At 39.5% G+C, this 16940-nt stretch overlaps 1 protein-coding gene across 3 annotated transcripts in view; it reads left to right on the top strand.

The window, feature by feature from the left end:
- The window catches only part of Kiaa0586 (KIAA0586 ortholog), a 101141-nt gene that overhangs the window by 58203 nt on the left and 25998 nt on the right, over positions 1-16940 (top strand). For all 3 annotated transcript variants that reach the window (XM_076922053.1, XM_076922054.1, XM_076922052.1), the window contains 3 exons: positions 426-496; positions 2722-2844; positions 3485-3650. In XM_076922053.1, the coding sequence (XP_076778168.1) occupies positions 426-496; positions 2722-2844; positions 3485-3650 (360 nt within the window). The remainder of the gene's footprint in view (positions 1-425; positions 497-2721; positions 2845-3484; positions 3651-16940) is intronic.

The following is a 16940-nucleotide window of genomic DNA, read 5'->3' as shown; positions in this document are numbered from 1 at the left end:
CTTGGGACACAGGCATACATGTCGGGAAACAGCTATACACACAAAATAATAACAATAATTCAAATTAAAAAACAATTCTGAGCCAAGCATGGTGGTGTATACCTTTAATCTCGGGAGACTGAGGCAGGCAGATCTCTGATTTCAAGTCCAGCCTGAGTTCCCAGGATAGGCTGAGAAACCTTGTCTTGAAAAATCAGGCAAGTAAAAACTTAAATGACTAAACAATTCTGATGACTAAATAGGTGAAATAAAACGCTCCTGTTTCTTATGTTTGTTTGAGTAATTTACCTAATAATGACCTAAATATGAACGTTACCAGTTTTGCTATTGAACTTTAAATGTAAATGTCTCCCTTTTTTTCTAAAAAAGGAATGTCTTCCTTTTTTTTTTTTTTTTTATTGCTCTACTTTGCTTTCTACTTTTAGGAAATGGGGACTTGTTTCTGATGAACATAAATGACAGCTTATCCAGCACTTTGCAGGATGCCCTTGAAATGGTAAGAAAAAGTTGACTCCAGTCTCACTGGAAGAATGTCTTGATGTCTTGTTGCCGTTGAGCAGTTTTTCCTCGGTTGTTTGAGGTATCGACAGAGTTTAGTGAATTGTTACCATGAGACCAGGCACAGTCTCCAAGTCCCTGTCTGTGGTCACGAACCCTTTGGAAGCTCAGTTAGGAGGCTGAGAGCTTTGCTTCAGCGGGAAAAGGAAAGATGGCAGGGAAGGAGGGAGGGAGCTGGAGATCCTAGTAGTAGAGGGCTGCTTAGCGTTTCATCATATAATCCTATATAATGGAGAACGGATAGAAATTGTTACAACCTCTAAGGGTATGATAGTCAAAAGATACATGCTAATGCAATTAGGTAATGAGGCCTGGAATTGTTTCCACAGTACTTTGAACAGGGTCTTAATAAGTCTCCTGTAGTACATTTGTGATATATATATATATGCATTAATATGTATGTACATATATATTTAATGGGTTACAAATCACAACAGTTAAGAGGAGTACCACTGTTGGAGAGGACCCACGTTTGGTTTCCAGCGCCCACTTCAGGGGTTGATAGCCACCTGTAACTCCAGTGTTTGGAGAGCTGGCATCCTCTTCTTCACTTCATGAGAACCTAGACTTATGTGTACGTACTCACACATGGACATGTAATTAAAAGTAATGAAAAGAAATCCTTTATAAAACACTAAAATAAAAATAAGATCCAGGGATAGTAATCATTCCTGGTTATTAGAGCCATAGATGAAAAAATGGTATTGATAATATCATGTTATATTTTATTTGCACGTATACAGCTATCATATACATGTATTAATTTTCTTTCACTACTGTTAAGGAGTGAATTTTTCACTTTTTCTGTTTTCAGGCAGTTTAACAAGCAGGTGAGTGCTCTGCAGTCACACTGTGCTCTGCTGTCGTCACACTGTGCTCATGGCTAAGCATTGTTCACTTTGCTGTTTCTTTCAAAGTGCATTCACAAAGGAGTAGGAAAATGCTTCAGGGAGTTTTTTTTTTTAAAAAAGAAAGAAAGAAAGAAAGAAAGAAAGAAAGAAAGAAAGAAAGAAAGAAAGAAAGGGAAAAACAAGTCTCCTGAGAGGATTTTGTTTGAACAGTTGTTTTTTAACGATGACTTATTAAGTCATTGGTCGAGTCTCCTGTAGTTGCAGGCACTGTTGCGAAATAATATAAGACATAATTACAGTAATTGTACTCTCAGAGAATTGTGTGTATGTTTGACTCATTTAATACACCACTATGGGATTGTTACTCGTTCTTAGAACTCTATCTGGTAGTAAAGTAAATTGATCAACTGAACCCAGACAAAATTGTAACCTTTCTTTTTCTACATTTGAAACTATTTCTAATTGTAATTTTGTTACTGTATCCAAATTTATAATAAACGCAAATGAAAAATATAACCTAGGAAAACCCAGAGTTAACTGAAACCATGTGCTGTTGGGTGCTTTATCCCTACACAGCTAGGAGGTGTAGCCAGAGTTAATAAACAGTATTTCATTAAAACAGAATAACCAAAAATAATTTAAATAAATTTGTTATGCTTTATCTTATAGCCAAAGGCAAGAAATTGTTTTAATGAATTGTAAATCATATTCATTCTTGTATGAACAAGGAAATTCATTTTGTCTGATGCTAAGGCTTACAGCATCCCTTGTTTTTCAGACAAGTGTTTTGAGACACAGTGAAGCCTAGGTAAAGGGTTTCCGTGCCTCCACTAGTTTAGACAGACGATGTCTGCACAGAGGAGGAAGAACACTGAGAGGCTGCAGAGGCTCGTGTTTCTGGAGCTTTTTGTTGTCTGGGGTCCAGGTTGCAGCATTGCCCCAACCCCCGTGCTTGGCTGGTTTGCCACACCCTGTCTTGATGTACAGTGCGTAAACTTGAAGCAGGAGGTCGTGTGAGCCCTACACTCAAGCTGTTTGAGCCTCACAGAAGCACTTAGGAATCACTTTAGTTTAGTTGAGTGAGACAGAAGATCTGTCATAGATCTGCACTTAAGTTACCTTGCAGTTTTTGTACACATTTGAGGCAGATGTGAAGTGTTTTATTACAATCAACTGGAAATGAGAGCTACATGAAAATAGTTCACTTTTGAAACATACTAATATCATTTCTTCCTAAAGTTTTATTAGTCATAATTAAGAAAGTGGAATTGTGTGAGAACCTTTTTTGATGTTGAATTTGTGTCTGCTCTAGGAAGATGACCCTCCCAGTGAAGGACAGGTGATGAGGAGACCCCATAAAAAGCTTCATGAAAATGCAATCCTTTCTCTTCTTACTAAGCAAGAACAGGAACTCCTAGTTTCACAGCAAGCAGAGGTACTTTTCAACCATAAAGATTTGGTCATGGGGGATTAGGGGAGGTAGATATAAATACAGGAAAAATATTAAATATCCAATTTTTAATTTTGGCAAGACAGTGTTTAAGTTACTCTATAATCAGTGTCATGGCCCTTTTAACCTAGATTGAACTAAGCTTTGTAACTGAGAAAAATTTAGTCTGCTCCAATCTTTTATGCTACAATTTAAAAATACAACAAAGCTTTAAAGATACATTTATTGTGTGTGTGTATGTGCAGTTCTACACCCACATACATAAGAATACGCATACAATACCAAATGCCTTTTAAAACTTCTTTTCATAAAAAGTTTCCATTTCTTTACTTATTATGTGTGGGAGCAAGTGCACATGCCAAATGTAGAGGTCAGGGTGACCTCGGGTATTAGGTTCTTTCCTACCGCGTGGGTTCCGGGGATTGAACTGCTTAGTCGACAGCAGCAAGGCCCCTTACTTGTTAAGCTGTCCTGCTGGTCCCTAAACTAACTTCTTAGAGTTACTCGTGTACCTGAAATGTGACATTAGATGCACTTATGTGTTATGTATCATGATATTTACAAAATATTTCCCACTTTGATTGATTTACGATAATGGCTTTAATGGTTTTTCTCATTTTGTAAGGACTTGGATAACAGTGTGGGTGAGCTTAGTGAAGGACAGAGGCTCGTACTGAAAGCAGCAGAAGACATCTCAGCAGGACCGTTGGTCCACAGGCTGCAGCCCACAGAGCCTTCCAATCTGCGCGCAGACCCTGGGCTGGTATTGCAGCAGTCTGACTTGGCCTCAGGTACACACAGCAGTGTTCTTCTTGATGTTTCTATAAAATATTACTTTGAATTCTGTTGCAGGTTCTTACACTCTTCCCATGCTGATGCTGTAGTGTACTTTACATTACAATCCAGAGTTGTGTTCTTCATCTGAATTAATGGAGGCGTGGGATTTCAATAAAGATCATATCTTTTCTATGATCCACAACACTTTTCCTGAATATCATTTTTGTCTTCAATAGTATGGGCACCATTGGGAGGGATATGAGATAGTTTTTTGTAATATATATACTTAAAATTTATGATATATATGTATTATTTTAATGTATACTAGAAAAATATAAATGACCTCTTAGAACCAATAGTCATGTTTAAGAGAGTTCAGTGAGATCATACCACTCTAGAAATGTATTCTTATAGTGTGTGATTTCTCAGATGCAGTGTTTAGGTGTGTTTGGGCTATCTTAAAGAGTAACTGCAATTTCTGTTGTAGCACTTTGGAAATTACTAGCATATAGTCAATTCTCATTGTCTATGGTAGCTGTAGCCTATAAGTTAAGCATGGATATATTAGAAGACACTGAATCATTGTTCATAGGAGACATACAGGATTGGGTTCCAGTAAGCCTCTTGTAACACTGTCACTTGATCAGTATATAACCTGGCTTTATGTGTGTTTCTGTTTGAGGACATTGTATTTAGTTTATATCATTGATTCACCAACACTGAAGTCACAGCCAAAAGCACTATAATTCATGCCTAAAGAAGTGTATCTAACACATAATTTCTCCATAGGCATGTCAGAGCCTTGTGCTCAGGAACATTGGACAGTAATTATCTTTTCAAGTGTCTTTGTCTGTCTGTATCTGTCTATCTCTCTGTATATGTCTTACGTACACCTGAGTGGGGAGGAAGAAAAGGAGAGAGGAAAGAGAATGAACACAAAAATGTAGAAAACTTAGCCTTAACTTCACTGTTCAAAGGTCGTCTCTTACAGTGTAAGAGCTAACATAAAAAGGCAGAGTAGGGGATTTCGTTAGGTGATGGTTTTTCACCATGTTGCTCAGATCCATGAAATGACCATACAGTTTCTGTGAATACTGAGTTTTCATTAGAGATATGTTTCTGTGAGTAGGTAACTTTGCAATGGGAACTGGCCAGTTAAGTGAGCACTGTACATTGTTACTGACTTTCCCAGGCTCATCAATGACTTCTTTATTAGGTTGGTGCAAAATAAATGGCAGGTTCAGACAATGAATTTTAAATTACTGTAACTAACTTTAACACATTTTTATCAAATAGAAACCATTATAGTCAACACATTTTTTGTTGACAAGAAATAGACTTGCTTATTTCTGTAACATAAAACTCTATGCTTTGCAGTTTGACAAAGTCTTGAAAAGTATTTTCTGCATTCTGCTGGTTGTAGAAGTACTTATCCTGCTAAAAGTTCTACAGTAGCTTAAAGAGGCAGCAGTTGGTCGGTGAGACAGATGAATTTGGTGCATCAGGCAGAAAGTTGGTACTAACTTTTTCCACCCAGTCCGTTCGCCTTTTGAAGCACTGGCTGTGTATGCAGGAAGTTGTTTGTAACCTCACGCTCTCCCTCTGTGCCTAAATTCACAAACGACCACTTCGAGGCTTATTAATTACTAACAATGCTATGGCCTTTGCTACACTTGTTCCCTGAGCGACCCATAACTTATTTAAACCATGTAAACTTCTGTTTGCCATGTGGCTGGTTACCTCTCCTCAGTTTCAGATTCCCAACTTCCTCAGAATCCGGGTAGCAAATCTCCTGCCTGTCTCCCAGAGTTCTAATCTCTACTGAAACTTCCACCTTCTCCTTCCTGCCTTTTGCTAATAGGCTATCAGATTTTTATTGGCAGGTGATGCCTCCACACAGTTTACAAGAGATTATCCCTACAGTCATTGGATGTGGTCATGGAGAAGACACTGACAGAGAATTGGGCCTCTCTGACCAGTGCTGGTTTCAGGCATCTCAGGGTGTTGAACATGCTTCTCAGATGTCACGGTCTCCTGGGTTCCAGAGCTGCACTGGATGGACTGGCAGCAGACAGTAGCCAGGGTCTTCATGTACGTGCAAGTGTAGCCTTGGGAAGTGTTCTGGAGCTTTTTAGTCCAGCCTTTGAGTTGGTCACCGATGGTTGTCTTATATGAACCACTTTTTGTTCCATGTCGCAGTCCAATCAAAAAATGATTGGTTTTTGCTACATAGAATAACATGGTGGAAGTTCAAAGGTATGATTTTTTTAAAAATGTTTTTTAATGATCTGATGAGGTCCTCACTATCTTTTTCACTTTTCCAACTGAATTCAAATGTCTAGTGACCATTCAGTGATCACATTGTATTCTTGGCAGTGTCTAGTGTAGGCATACGAGCTTCGCTTTAGTTTAATCACTGTCAGGTCTGATGACCAGGCCGCTGCACACCGCGTTGTCAAGGCCTTCATCTCTGTTGCCGAGCTTCTCGATGCGTCTCTCTCTGCCTTGTGTGTGCGTTAGCAGTCTCTGGGCCAAATGAATTGGTAATGTTGTCAGTTGTCTGTCCTGCTAAGTAGGCAACAACTAGCAAAAAACCAAAAATAAACAAACAAAACAAAAACAAAACAAAAACCATGACTCAGAAGTATGAGCATTAAAATGATGTAAAATATGACCATATTTATTTAAGAATTTATTCCAACATCCAAAGACAAATTTCAACAATACAAAAAATTTTACTCTTACACCAGCTTGAATAAATGAAACTTTAGGAGTGCAGACCTGCTGTACCTGAAATTCGAGCATTTGTGGAGTATTTAGTGTTGGCCTCATGCTTAGCAAGAGCGTTACATTGTTAAGAATTGAAAGAAATTCAAGTCTGACGTTTTCAGTGTAATACTCGTAAATTTGCTGTTTTTCTCATTTTGTACATATGCTGCATACTTTCAGATTAGTTTTTATACAACCTAAGATGCAACTCGTAGCTGACCGGACAAAGTGCAGGAGCCCAGCCGACACTAGAGGGCGCTCACAGACCGCCTGAGAGAGACTAGGCGGCAGTTCCTATACGAACGTCTTTGAGCTTCCAGGCTCCAGCATTTCTTTATGTCTCTGGTAGCACCCAGATCACTTGTGGTGTAATAAATTATTTTCGTATTTAATGAAATCATATTTTTAGAAAAATCATAATCATTTGATAACTATCATTATTTCTTGAGACAGGTAATCATATTTGAGAATAGGATGGATTGTGTATAACTTAATACTTTTTGCTATGATTAAAGTATTTCACTGTTTATTTGTGAGTGCATGCGCACATGTCTGTGTGTGTGCACCCTTACATAATGACTTCCAGAGCTTGATTCTCCTGTGTGGGTCTTAGAAATTGAACTTAGGTCATCAGGATTGCCAGCCACCAAACCATCTCAGTGACCTTTCAGTATTATTTATCAGACTGTTCTGACTATACAATATTCTTGAATATACAGAATCTAAAAATAATACAAGATAGACTGTATACTTGTCATCACCTAGTATAATGTACAAATTATTCTAGAAAATATTTTGAATAAATCATAATATCAAAATATTCCTTTATTGGAAGTTTATAAGACAGGTTTTTGATATTGACTAGTCTGCAAAATAAATCTTTATTTATTTAAAACTTTATACTAGTTTGCAAAAAAATTAGGTTTTATTATGTCATTTTTTGACTAAAGTTTTTTGAGATTTAATCTTTAAATATATATTTACATATATGCATGTATGTATATACACACATGTGAATGTGTGTGTACATGAGAGATAGGAAAGAGTGTTGGATCCTCTGGGGCTGGAGTTATAGGCAGTTGTTAGCTTTTTATTTGTGTGTGTGCGCGCGCGTGCACTTGATTATCTTACTCATTCTTTTCCACCCGCCCAGCTCCTGCTTGTCAGATAGTGAGTGCCCTTTTTCTTTCATGTCCGTGTACTCCATAACCCTTTCTCTTGTTCCTACTCCTGTAAGAGTCTCTCCTGTCTCATGGTCCCCTTCCACATTGATAACGTATACAAACAGAGGTGCAGTGTGATAGTTGCCTTTCTGACTCTGGTTTGACTTACTTTGCTTAACATGATGATCTCAAGCTCCATCCATTTTCTTATAGTGGAATAAAATTCTGTGATGTTTATATATGTTTTCTTTGTATCTTTTGATAGACATTTATGCTGTTTCCATTTCTTTAGCTTATAAATAGTACATCAGTAAATATGGATGTGCATCCTGTGGTAATGTTGACCTACAAGCCCTCTGTCCTATGGTGCTTTTGTCTTTAGCTTTTGAAGAACCTCCACATTGACTTCCATGAAGGCAATACCAGTTACATCCCCACCGACAGTAAATAAGCATTTTTCTTCACATTTTTTAGCATTTGTCTGTCTTTCTGATAATAACTATGCTGATTGGGGTAAAATGGAATCTCAAGCAGTTTCCATTTGCATTTCCCTAATGGCTAGGAATATTAAATACTTTTTTGAATATTTATCGACATTTGTAGTTCTGTTTAGAAATTGTTGTCTGTCTCTGTGTGTGTGTGTGTGTACGAGCGTGTGCGTAGGCGCACACAGATGTGCTCACTCAGTGTACGCTTGTGCGTGGGTGTGGAGACCGGAGGTCAACGCTGACAGCTTCCTTTACGACACTTCACCTTGCTTTCCGAGCCAGTTCCTCTTACTGAATGTGCCTGTCCAGTGAGTCTTTAGAATCCACCAACCTCTGTGGTGGATTCTAAACCTCTCCCAACACCAAAGGTACAGACACAGCAGTGTGCCTGGATTTACATGGCTGCTAATGATCCCAACGTAGAGCTTCCTGCCGGCTCAGTGAGCGTGGTCCCTTCCGAGCTGTCTCCCTGGCCCTTGTCCTCTCTGTTTAGTTCATTATCCATTATTGTTGAGATAATTAGTTTTTAAAAATAATTTCTTTTTACTTGTTTTATGTGCCATGGTGTTTTATCTATATGTATATCAGTGATGGTGTCAGATTGCCAGGAACTGGAGTTACAGACGGTTGTGAACTACCATATAGAAGGTGGGAATTGAACTCAGGTCCTCTGGAAGAGCAGCAAGCACTCGTAACTGTGGAGCCATCTCTTCAGCCACAATTAGATTTTTTGTTTTGTTTTGAGTTTATGTTTTGTACAGTTTTTTATTTTTTGGATATTAATCTTCTCTGACATGTAGCTTACAAAGATACATCTTTTCCCCTTCTGTAGGTGCTTCCTCACTCTGTTGGTAGCTTCTCCATTGTGTGGAAACTGCTTGATTTCTTGTGATCTCATTTGCTTATTCTTAGAATAATTTCCTGTGTTACCATAGGAGTTCTTTTCACATGCCCATGCCTGTGACTGTATCTTAAAGACTTGTTTTCCTCTTGCAGTTTGGGACTTTTAGGCCTTGTAGTAGGGTGTTTCATCCACTTGATTTTTGTGCAGGGTAAGAACTGTGGATAGTTTTACTCTTTTACATGTAGATACCCACTTTTCCCAACACTGTGTTAAAGAGGCGGTCCTTTCTCTAATGATTGCATTTTGTCAAAACTAGGCCGGTGTAGTTGTGTGGGTTTATTTCTGGTCCTCTGTTTCATTCATTGTGCTGTGTCTTAGTGTCTTGTCTTGTTGCTGTGATAAATACCTTAGTGAAGCAACCTAGGAAAGAATGGGTTCATCACTGCAAGAAAAGCATGGTGGGAGGAGTGGGAGACTACAGTTGACGTTGAAGCCACAGTCAGCTGGTTGATGACTGTTGCTGCTCAACTTGCTTTCTTTGAATTCAGCCTAGGACATGTGCCCATGGAATGCCCTCCTCAGTTAACCTAATCTAGGTAATTCCATACAGGCATGCCCAGAGACTTGTTTTCTAGGAGATTCCAGGTCCTTTCAAGTTGATGATGTTGACCATCACAATTCTATATCTTACTAATTTGACATCCAACCCACTTACTTTTAAGCCATAACTTTCTACCCTTTGTCCCCATAAACTCATGACCATTTTATAATTTAAAAAAATTTCATTTAATCCAAAACATCTTCATCATTTTAAATCATTATAACATTGTTTAAAAGTCCAAAAGGGGGTAATTGGGACAATAAGAGAAATAATCAGACCAAAGCAAGACTAAAACTCAGCGGAGAAAGCATCCAATCCTGCCACTCCATATCCAGCCCTGGGACCTCTGAGGCAGTCTCTGGGCCTCAGAGGACTTGGATAGCCTCTTGTTCACTCCTCCATCCCTGTCACTACAGCATGTATGTCCTTATCTTATGTCCGCTGTACTCCATGTCTGGGGTTGTCCTTGGCAAGCTGTCCCTTGTTCCTGGTGTTTCTAACATCCTGGGTTCTCCATTGTAAATTAGGTCTTACTTTTGTGGTTTCCTGCAGTGGCCTCTCAGGACCTCCAATCCTGCTATACATTGCTTTGCCTTGGGACTTGCTGACATTGTAGTCAGCCCTCCATGATCCCCTTAGTCTGTTTCTCATGCCTGCAAAGCCAGTAGTGATAAAGCCAAGTTCTGTTGCCAGCATCAGATGGAGCCTGACCCCTCAGACCACATCAGCTTCTATCTGCCGACCCTGGAGAAACAAACACTTCAGGCTTTCAGAGAACAAGGGAATTGCTTCTGAGGCAGTGTGTTTCAGGTCAGGTGCTCCCCTTCAAGTGAATTGACAGTTTTTCAGGAAATGGAGCCTTCTAGTGGATGGAGCCTTGCCCTCAGGACACTTTTTCTGTTGTGTTAGAACACAGTAGCAGACTTCCTTAATGGTGCTAGTCACTTGAACAGTTGCAGCTGCCTTCAAACCCGCCTTGTCTGTAAGGTTAACTTTCTCCTACTATTTTCCTTGTAAAAATACACATTTAACTTCGTTCTGCTTAGCTTCTTTCTCCCTCACGTAGTCCTAGAGTAGAGCAGTTAAACAGTTGCTGCACCACAGTACAAATGTGCTCCTGTCTTGGAATTTCCTGTGCCAAACAAATTAGTCCTTTACATTTAAATTCAACCCCACTCAAGTCCTCAGGACATAGATGAAGCCAAGTTCTTTGCCAGAACATCGCAGGAGTGCTATTAACCCAGTTTCCAACTGAGTCCTCATTCCTTTCAGAAGCCTCATAAAGCTCCACTGTTTGTGTTTCTCTTGTTAGCTTGTCTTCGGGGATTTTACCCAGAGTGGCCTGCTAACCTCTGCTTACAGTATTCTAGCCTTTGGTAGCCCACCACTGACAATCTTCCACAAATCATGGTCGTGGTATAACACCAACAGCCACTTGTCAGTTCTACTTTCTGTCGTTATGTGTCCTGTTGGTGTGACATCACAGAAGGGAAGCCATGGCAGTAGGGGTATGGGAGAGACTAGATCAAGGGCACAGGTAACAGGAGGGAGGCATGGCAGCTGGAGTGTGAGGCTACTGCTGACGTCAGTCGAGTCCGCAGTCCGGAAGCCGAGAGTGATGACTGACGATGCTCAGCCTACTTTGTCCTTTGTATTCACTCCAGAACTGCGGTCCCTCTCAAAGCTTGTGTCCCTGCAAAGTTAATCTGATTTAGACAAGCATGCCCAAACTCTTGTCTTCTAGGTGATTCTAGGTCCATCACAGTCTGTACCTCTCCCTTATTAAACTTTGTTTTAATGGGTCTTAAAATTTGGTCGTGTTGCTTTACTGATTTTAAAAACTAACAATTTTAAAATGCCACACATTAAAAAGGTCCACAAAACATTTCCCCTTTTTTTGGGTGGGAGATTTTACTATGTCTGGTAATTATTAACCTAGAATTAAAAACTTAAATGGGCATTGAGATAAATAGTCCTGAGACCATGCATACAGGTGTAACGCTAACATTTATTTAGGTTTTTTGAGCTTCTGGGCAGATGTGGTAACCTTGCCACCTTCAGCAGCCTTCTTGTCTGTGGCCTTGATGATACACACAACAGTCTGATTCATATGAGTAGCAAAATGATCCAAAAGGAAATCTGGAAACACAAAGGCTTACCTGGAACTATATTAATGGTGGCAGCTTCACCAAGTAGGGTAATATAGGGCTGTCTTCCGGCTTCTTAGCAGAAAGGTGATAGATCATTCCTTCCAACTTAGCAAGTTTGCATGCTGTGCGAGCTCTGTGACAATCTAGTTCAGGGGCGTTACCAGCTTTGCTGTAGCCTGAGTGATTCAGGACAGTCACCTGTGCAGTGAAGCCAGCACTTCAATTGTGGGTCATTTTTGCTGTTGCTACAAGGAACATGTTAGACAGACATATTCTTGACAGTGACTCCTCCAAAGTCACCAGGAAGAACCTCAGGTACATTTTAGTCGACTCTGTACTTCAATTGTGACATTGACGAGAGCATGGTTAACGGCCAAGCAGGTTTGATAACACCAGTCTCCACTTGGCTCGCAGCAACAGTACCAGTGCCAACAGTTTTATAGACATCTGGGAGGCAGGTGCATACATCAGCTGCTAAGCTGGGCAAGTTAATGGTAGGATACATTCCAGAGCCACCATGGTTGCATTGGTATCGTTTTCTCAACTGACTGCATTCTTCGACACCAGCATGCTGCCAACATCCTAAGGAGAAATTAACATAGATGCTACTATGCCAGGTTCATAATCAATTTTCTTTATAAACTGTTTTCTTTATTTTACATGTATAGATGTTGTGGCTACATATACATCAGTGCACCACCACACATGTGCCTGTTGCACACAGAGGCCAGAAGAGGGCATCAGATTGCCTGGAACTGGAGTTATGAATGGTTGTGAGCTGCCATGTGGGAGTTAGAAACTGAACCTAAATCTTCCGCACCTGTGGTAGCTGTAAAAGGAATTATAAGGTCTAGCTAGTCTGTATAAAACACACACAATTCATGTATTTTACTTACCAGCTGTAAGCCTAGATTGGGCAGGTCTAGAGCTATTCTAATTTACACCCCAGCATTTAGCATTTGAATGCATAATAGCACCAGACCAACCCCAACAGGTAGCTAGTGCTCTTAACCACTGAGCTGGCTCTCTATTTCTTAATGAATTTTCTTAATGTAAACACGTCATTAACAATTTCTTCACGCCGGGGCGGTGGTGGCGCACGCCTTTAATCCCAGCACTTGGGAGGCAGAGGCAGGCGGATTTCTGAGTTCGAGGCCAGCCTGGTCTACAGAGTGAGTTCCAGGACAGCCAGGACTACACAGAGAAACCCTGTCTCGAAAAAACAAACAAACAAACAAAACAATTTCTTCACATCTCTTCTGACTGTAAGGTGGCTCCACAGAATCTCTTGTTGGTAGCAATAATTAAGTATTTTATTTCCAATGTGTATGCTAGAGGTTTGGTTATGATTTTGCCAGTTTGGGAGAGTTGGCTTTAAACTCAGCAGTACCCACAGCAGTCATTTAGCTCGTGTGGCAGCCCCAGATGTGCCTTTGAAGTCTCTGTGTCCTGGCTGGGGCCGCGAGGAGTTACTGCTGACTCTGTGCTTACCTTCAGTTTATCCAAGCCCTGGGTCATGTCTTTTCTTATGTTTTAGTGGTTCTTCTGTCTCTCACCACTTTTGTAGATCAAATGGCCACAGTGGTGACCTTATTCAATACGTGTCCAGTAACAGTGTTGATCTTTTCCCTTCAACTCAGTGGTGGTTTTCATAACACCTACATTCTTGTGACAAACCATTGTGAAAAAGTACATGTTAGTTTTTGTTGCTAACGTAAGACAGGGCAGAGATTAGTGAGTTAGAGTCTCAATGAACAGCAGTACATAAAGTCAAACAGAAAGTTAGGTTTTCTTTTTCTTTTCTTTTTTTTTTTTTAGTAAAGAAGATTGGTAATGCCCTTGCCAAACTAACCAAAAGAGAGAGGGAGAGAAGACACACATTAATAAATATTAGAGGTGAAGAAAAATGAACAACAAGTTCTAGCAAAGCCCTGTGAATCATTAGGGAATGACTTTAAAACATATCCCACCCCGCCTTGCCGGGCTTGACAATGCACAGTTTTGATGCAAACATTTGGAGGCAGAGGCAGGTGGATCTCTATGACTTTGAGTCCAGCCTGGTCTACGTAGTGAGTTCCAGGACAATCAGAGCTACAGAGTGAGATTCTGTCTTGGGGAAACAAAACAAAACTCTACCAAAAGTAAAAACACTCAAAGAAATGGATGAACTTGTAGGTAACTATGGCATCAAGATTAAGTCAAAAGATACGAGCAACTACTTGTCTCATAATGTGTTCTTTCCTGTGCTCCTGTGATTGAGACAGCAACCTTCCTTTTCTGTGTGTAGCATTCCTTTAAGGATCATGTAGCACTGGCTTGGTGGCCATGAACTGCCTTTATTTGTGCTTGTCTTGAAATATTCTTCATTTCTTCACCAGATAGACTTGCTAAGTCATGGTTGGCAGTTAATTAGTTTCAGGACTTAAAAGATAGCAGATTAGGTTTGTGAGAAGGCTTAGGTGCCTACGGCCAAACATGATGATCTGAGCTCAGTTCCCAGAACTCATGGTGGCAGCAAAGAGTGGGTTCTCGCAGGTTGTCCTCTAGCCTCCACACAGGAACCATGGCGTGCATCCCCTCCGGCCTCTTACTACATAAGTAAGTACATGGTGTCAAAAGGAAAAAGAAATATAGTCCATGGTCTCCTGGTGAGAGATCTGATGTTTTTCTGGTATTTCTGCATTGTAGGTGAGTTGCTCTTTTTCTCTTATAGATTTTAATACTTTTTATTCTTTGTGGTTTTGGCATTTTGAATATAATATGTTTTAGAGAAGTTCCTTCCTGGTCATGCCTATTTAGGATTCTGAATGCTTCTTGCATTTGGATTTACATTTCTTCAGGTTTGGGGAATTTTCTGCTATAAAGCATAGGTTCTCTCTGCCTTAGTGTTTAATCACAGCTCCTTCTATCCTCAGAACATGTAGGTTTGGTCTCTTGCTCAGAACCCATAGTTCTCAGATGCAGTGCTCCTGTTGGGTTTCCCCTCCTTGATATTTGACTCTGCCCTCCATCCTGATCTTGTTTCCATATTCTTGCTTGAGTCTGTCAGTGAGCCTTTGTGCTGTGCTTTTGATTAGATTCATTGGGGTTTTTCATTTTTAACATTTCTATATTTTTAAAGATTTTTTCTTCATTTCAGTTTCCTTGCTGAAGTTTTATATTGCCAATATTCTCCTCTGATTTGTTGGCCTTTCACCTATCCTTTTTTTTAGGTGTTGGTTTGAATTCACCTGCTTGTTTGTGGCCTTTTTCTAAATAACATGGATTTTCCACAAGTGGAAAATTCGTAGGATTTTTGACCTTCAGTAAGATTTCATAATTGTTCTCATATAGATTCTATATCTAATAATTTTCCTGTTATTTTATAGTTTTGATCTTTGAAAGGAATTTTCCATTGTTTTTGTTTATTGTTATAATGAAGAGAAAAGGTAATAGCTTTGCATATTTATTTTAGTGTCCAGTTATGGCACCAAAGACTTATTAATTCCTGTAGTTATTTTAGGATCACCAATACTGTTAGTTTTATTCATCTAAAAGAGACAAGAATCCTTTAGAGTTTTTGGTGTTTACCATATCATCAGTAAAGATATTTTTCGTATTTTTCTCTCAACAACAAATATGCTAATTCTCAATTTATTTGCTAGACTGTTATAGAAAAATGTTGGGGAAGTGACATAGGAATAGAAAAGGTAATACCAGAATGAAAAAAGCAAATATGACACCAGGAGCGTTAGTTACTCTATATTTTGTATGTTATTGCCATTATTCTAATTAATCTTACAGTGTACTGGAGAATTAAGAAGGTAGTCATTTTGATAAATTGCTTTCTACATATTAACTACTATAGAGATAAAATTACAGCTCAACGGGTGAATTTTGCTTTGTGTAAAGTCCATTAAAAACTTGACTTAACATAAAATTTTGAATTAGCATAAAATATCCAGCAGCGTGGTTATTTGTTATATCTAGGAAATGGCCATCTTCGCAATTCCAATGAAGGTGATTGCCTTTAAAAGAAATGTCTATGGTGCTATTAAGATGTTTCATTTTAAACAAGTTAGGTCATGAATAACTCTTTTTAAGTCTTTCAGTATCGATTAAATGAAATTATGCTATATTTAAAAGATAACCAATAAAAAGAAAAAGTAAGGTTTTCTTAGAAATCTTTGTGGAAGGAGCTGGCTGACTCAGTCAGTAAAGCAATTGTCGTGCAAGTATGGGAACCTAAGATTGAACCCACATCCAATGGTGAGCATGAGGCTGGAGAGATGGCCCCGAAGTTTAAACCACTTGCTGCTCTTGCAGAAGACCTGGGTTTAGTTTCCAGTACCCACATGATGGCTCACAAGCATCTGTAACTCCTGCTCCTTAGAATATACATTCTCTTGCCTCTGTAGGCACCAGATATTCACATGGAGCATATATGTGCATGCAGGGGAGAGGGGAAGTAATGTCAGGCATATGGTACACACTTCTAATCTCAATGTTGGGGCAACAGAAGAATCCCTTTGGACTTGCTAGCCAGCCAGAGTAGCATAATTCTTAAGCTTCAGGCCAAAGAGAATCTTAAGGGAGAGTGACAGCGTTCCCAGTGATGGAGACTGAACAGTGATGGAGACTGACGTGCTCCTCTGGCCTCTGCAGAGTTCTCTTAGTTGGAGTCTTATTGCTTTAAAGTGTAGAGATAATCTTTATGTACTGTGTGGAAGCATTGCCTCAATAGAGAGCTTATGGCCAATGAGCTGAGGCAGGACTAGAAAGTGGGCCATCCAGCAAAGAGAGAGAGGGGGGAGATAGAGAGAGAGGATTCTGAGAAATAGTCGGCGAGAAAGATTTCTTCAGATGTTGATAGAGACAGACTCACGAACCGAGGAAAGGTAACTAACCATGTGACATGACTTAGACTAGTTTAAACAAGATAATTGTGTTATAGACTAGTGGAAACAAGCCAGAACTATTGGTCTAGACCAATTTTTCATATATAAAATGGTCTAGACCATTTTTTCATATATAAAAAGTCTCAGAGTCATTATCCTGGGGAACAAAGAAGCTGGGTGGAAAAGCCACAGTAATGGTCAAGCGAAGACAGATAAGAACAACAACAACAACAACAACAACAACAAACAACAAGAAGACTACAGAACAGAGCTAATTGGTGCCAGCATTTTCTAACCAGAATTGTTCTTTACATAGGATTGCTTTTTTTTCCATTGACACATATGTACTTTGGCCATGTCCTCTCATAACCCTTGTGGTAGTTTTGTCAATTTGAAACAATCTGAGTTATCT

This window comes from Arvicanthis niloticus, chromosome 23 (assembly GCF_011762505.2).
Source record: "Arvicanthis niloticus isolate mArvNil1 chromosome 23, mArvNil1.pat.X, whole genome shotgun sequence".
NCBI classification, from domain to species: domain Eukaryota; kingdom Metazoa; phylum Chordata; class Mammalia; order Rodentia; family Muridae; genus Arvicanthis; species Arvicanthis niloticus.
This window is presented reverse-complemented; position numbering and strand designations above follow the sequence as displayed.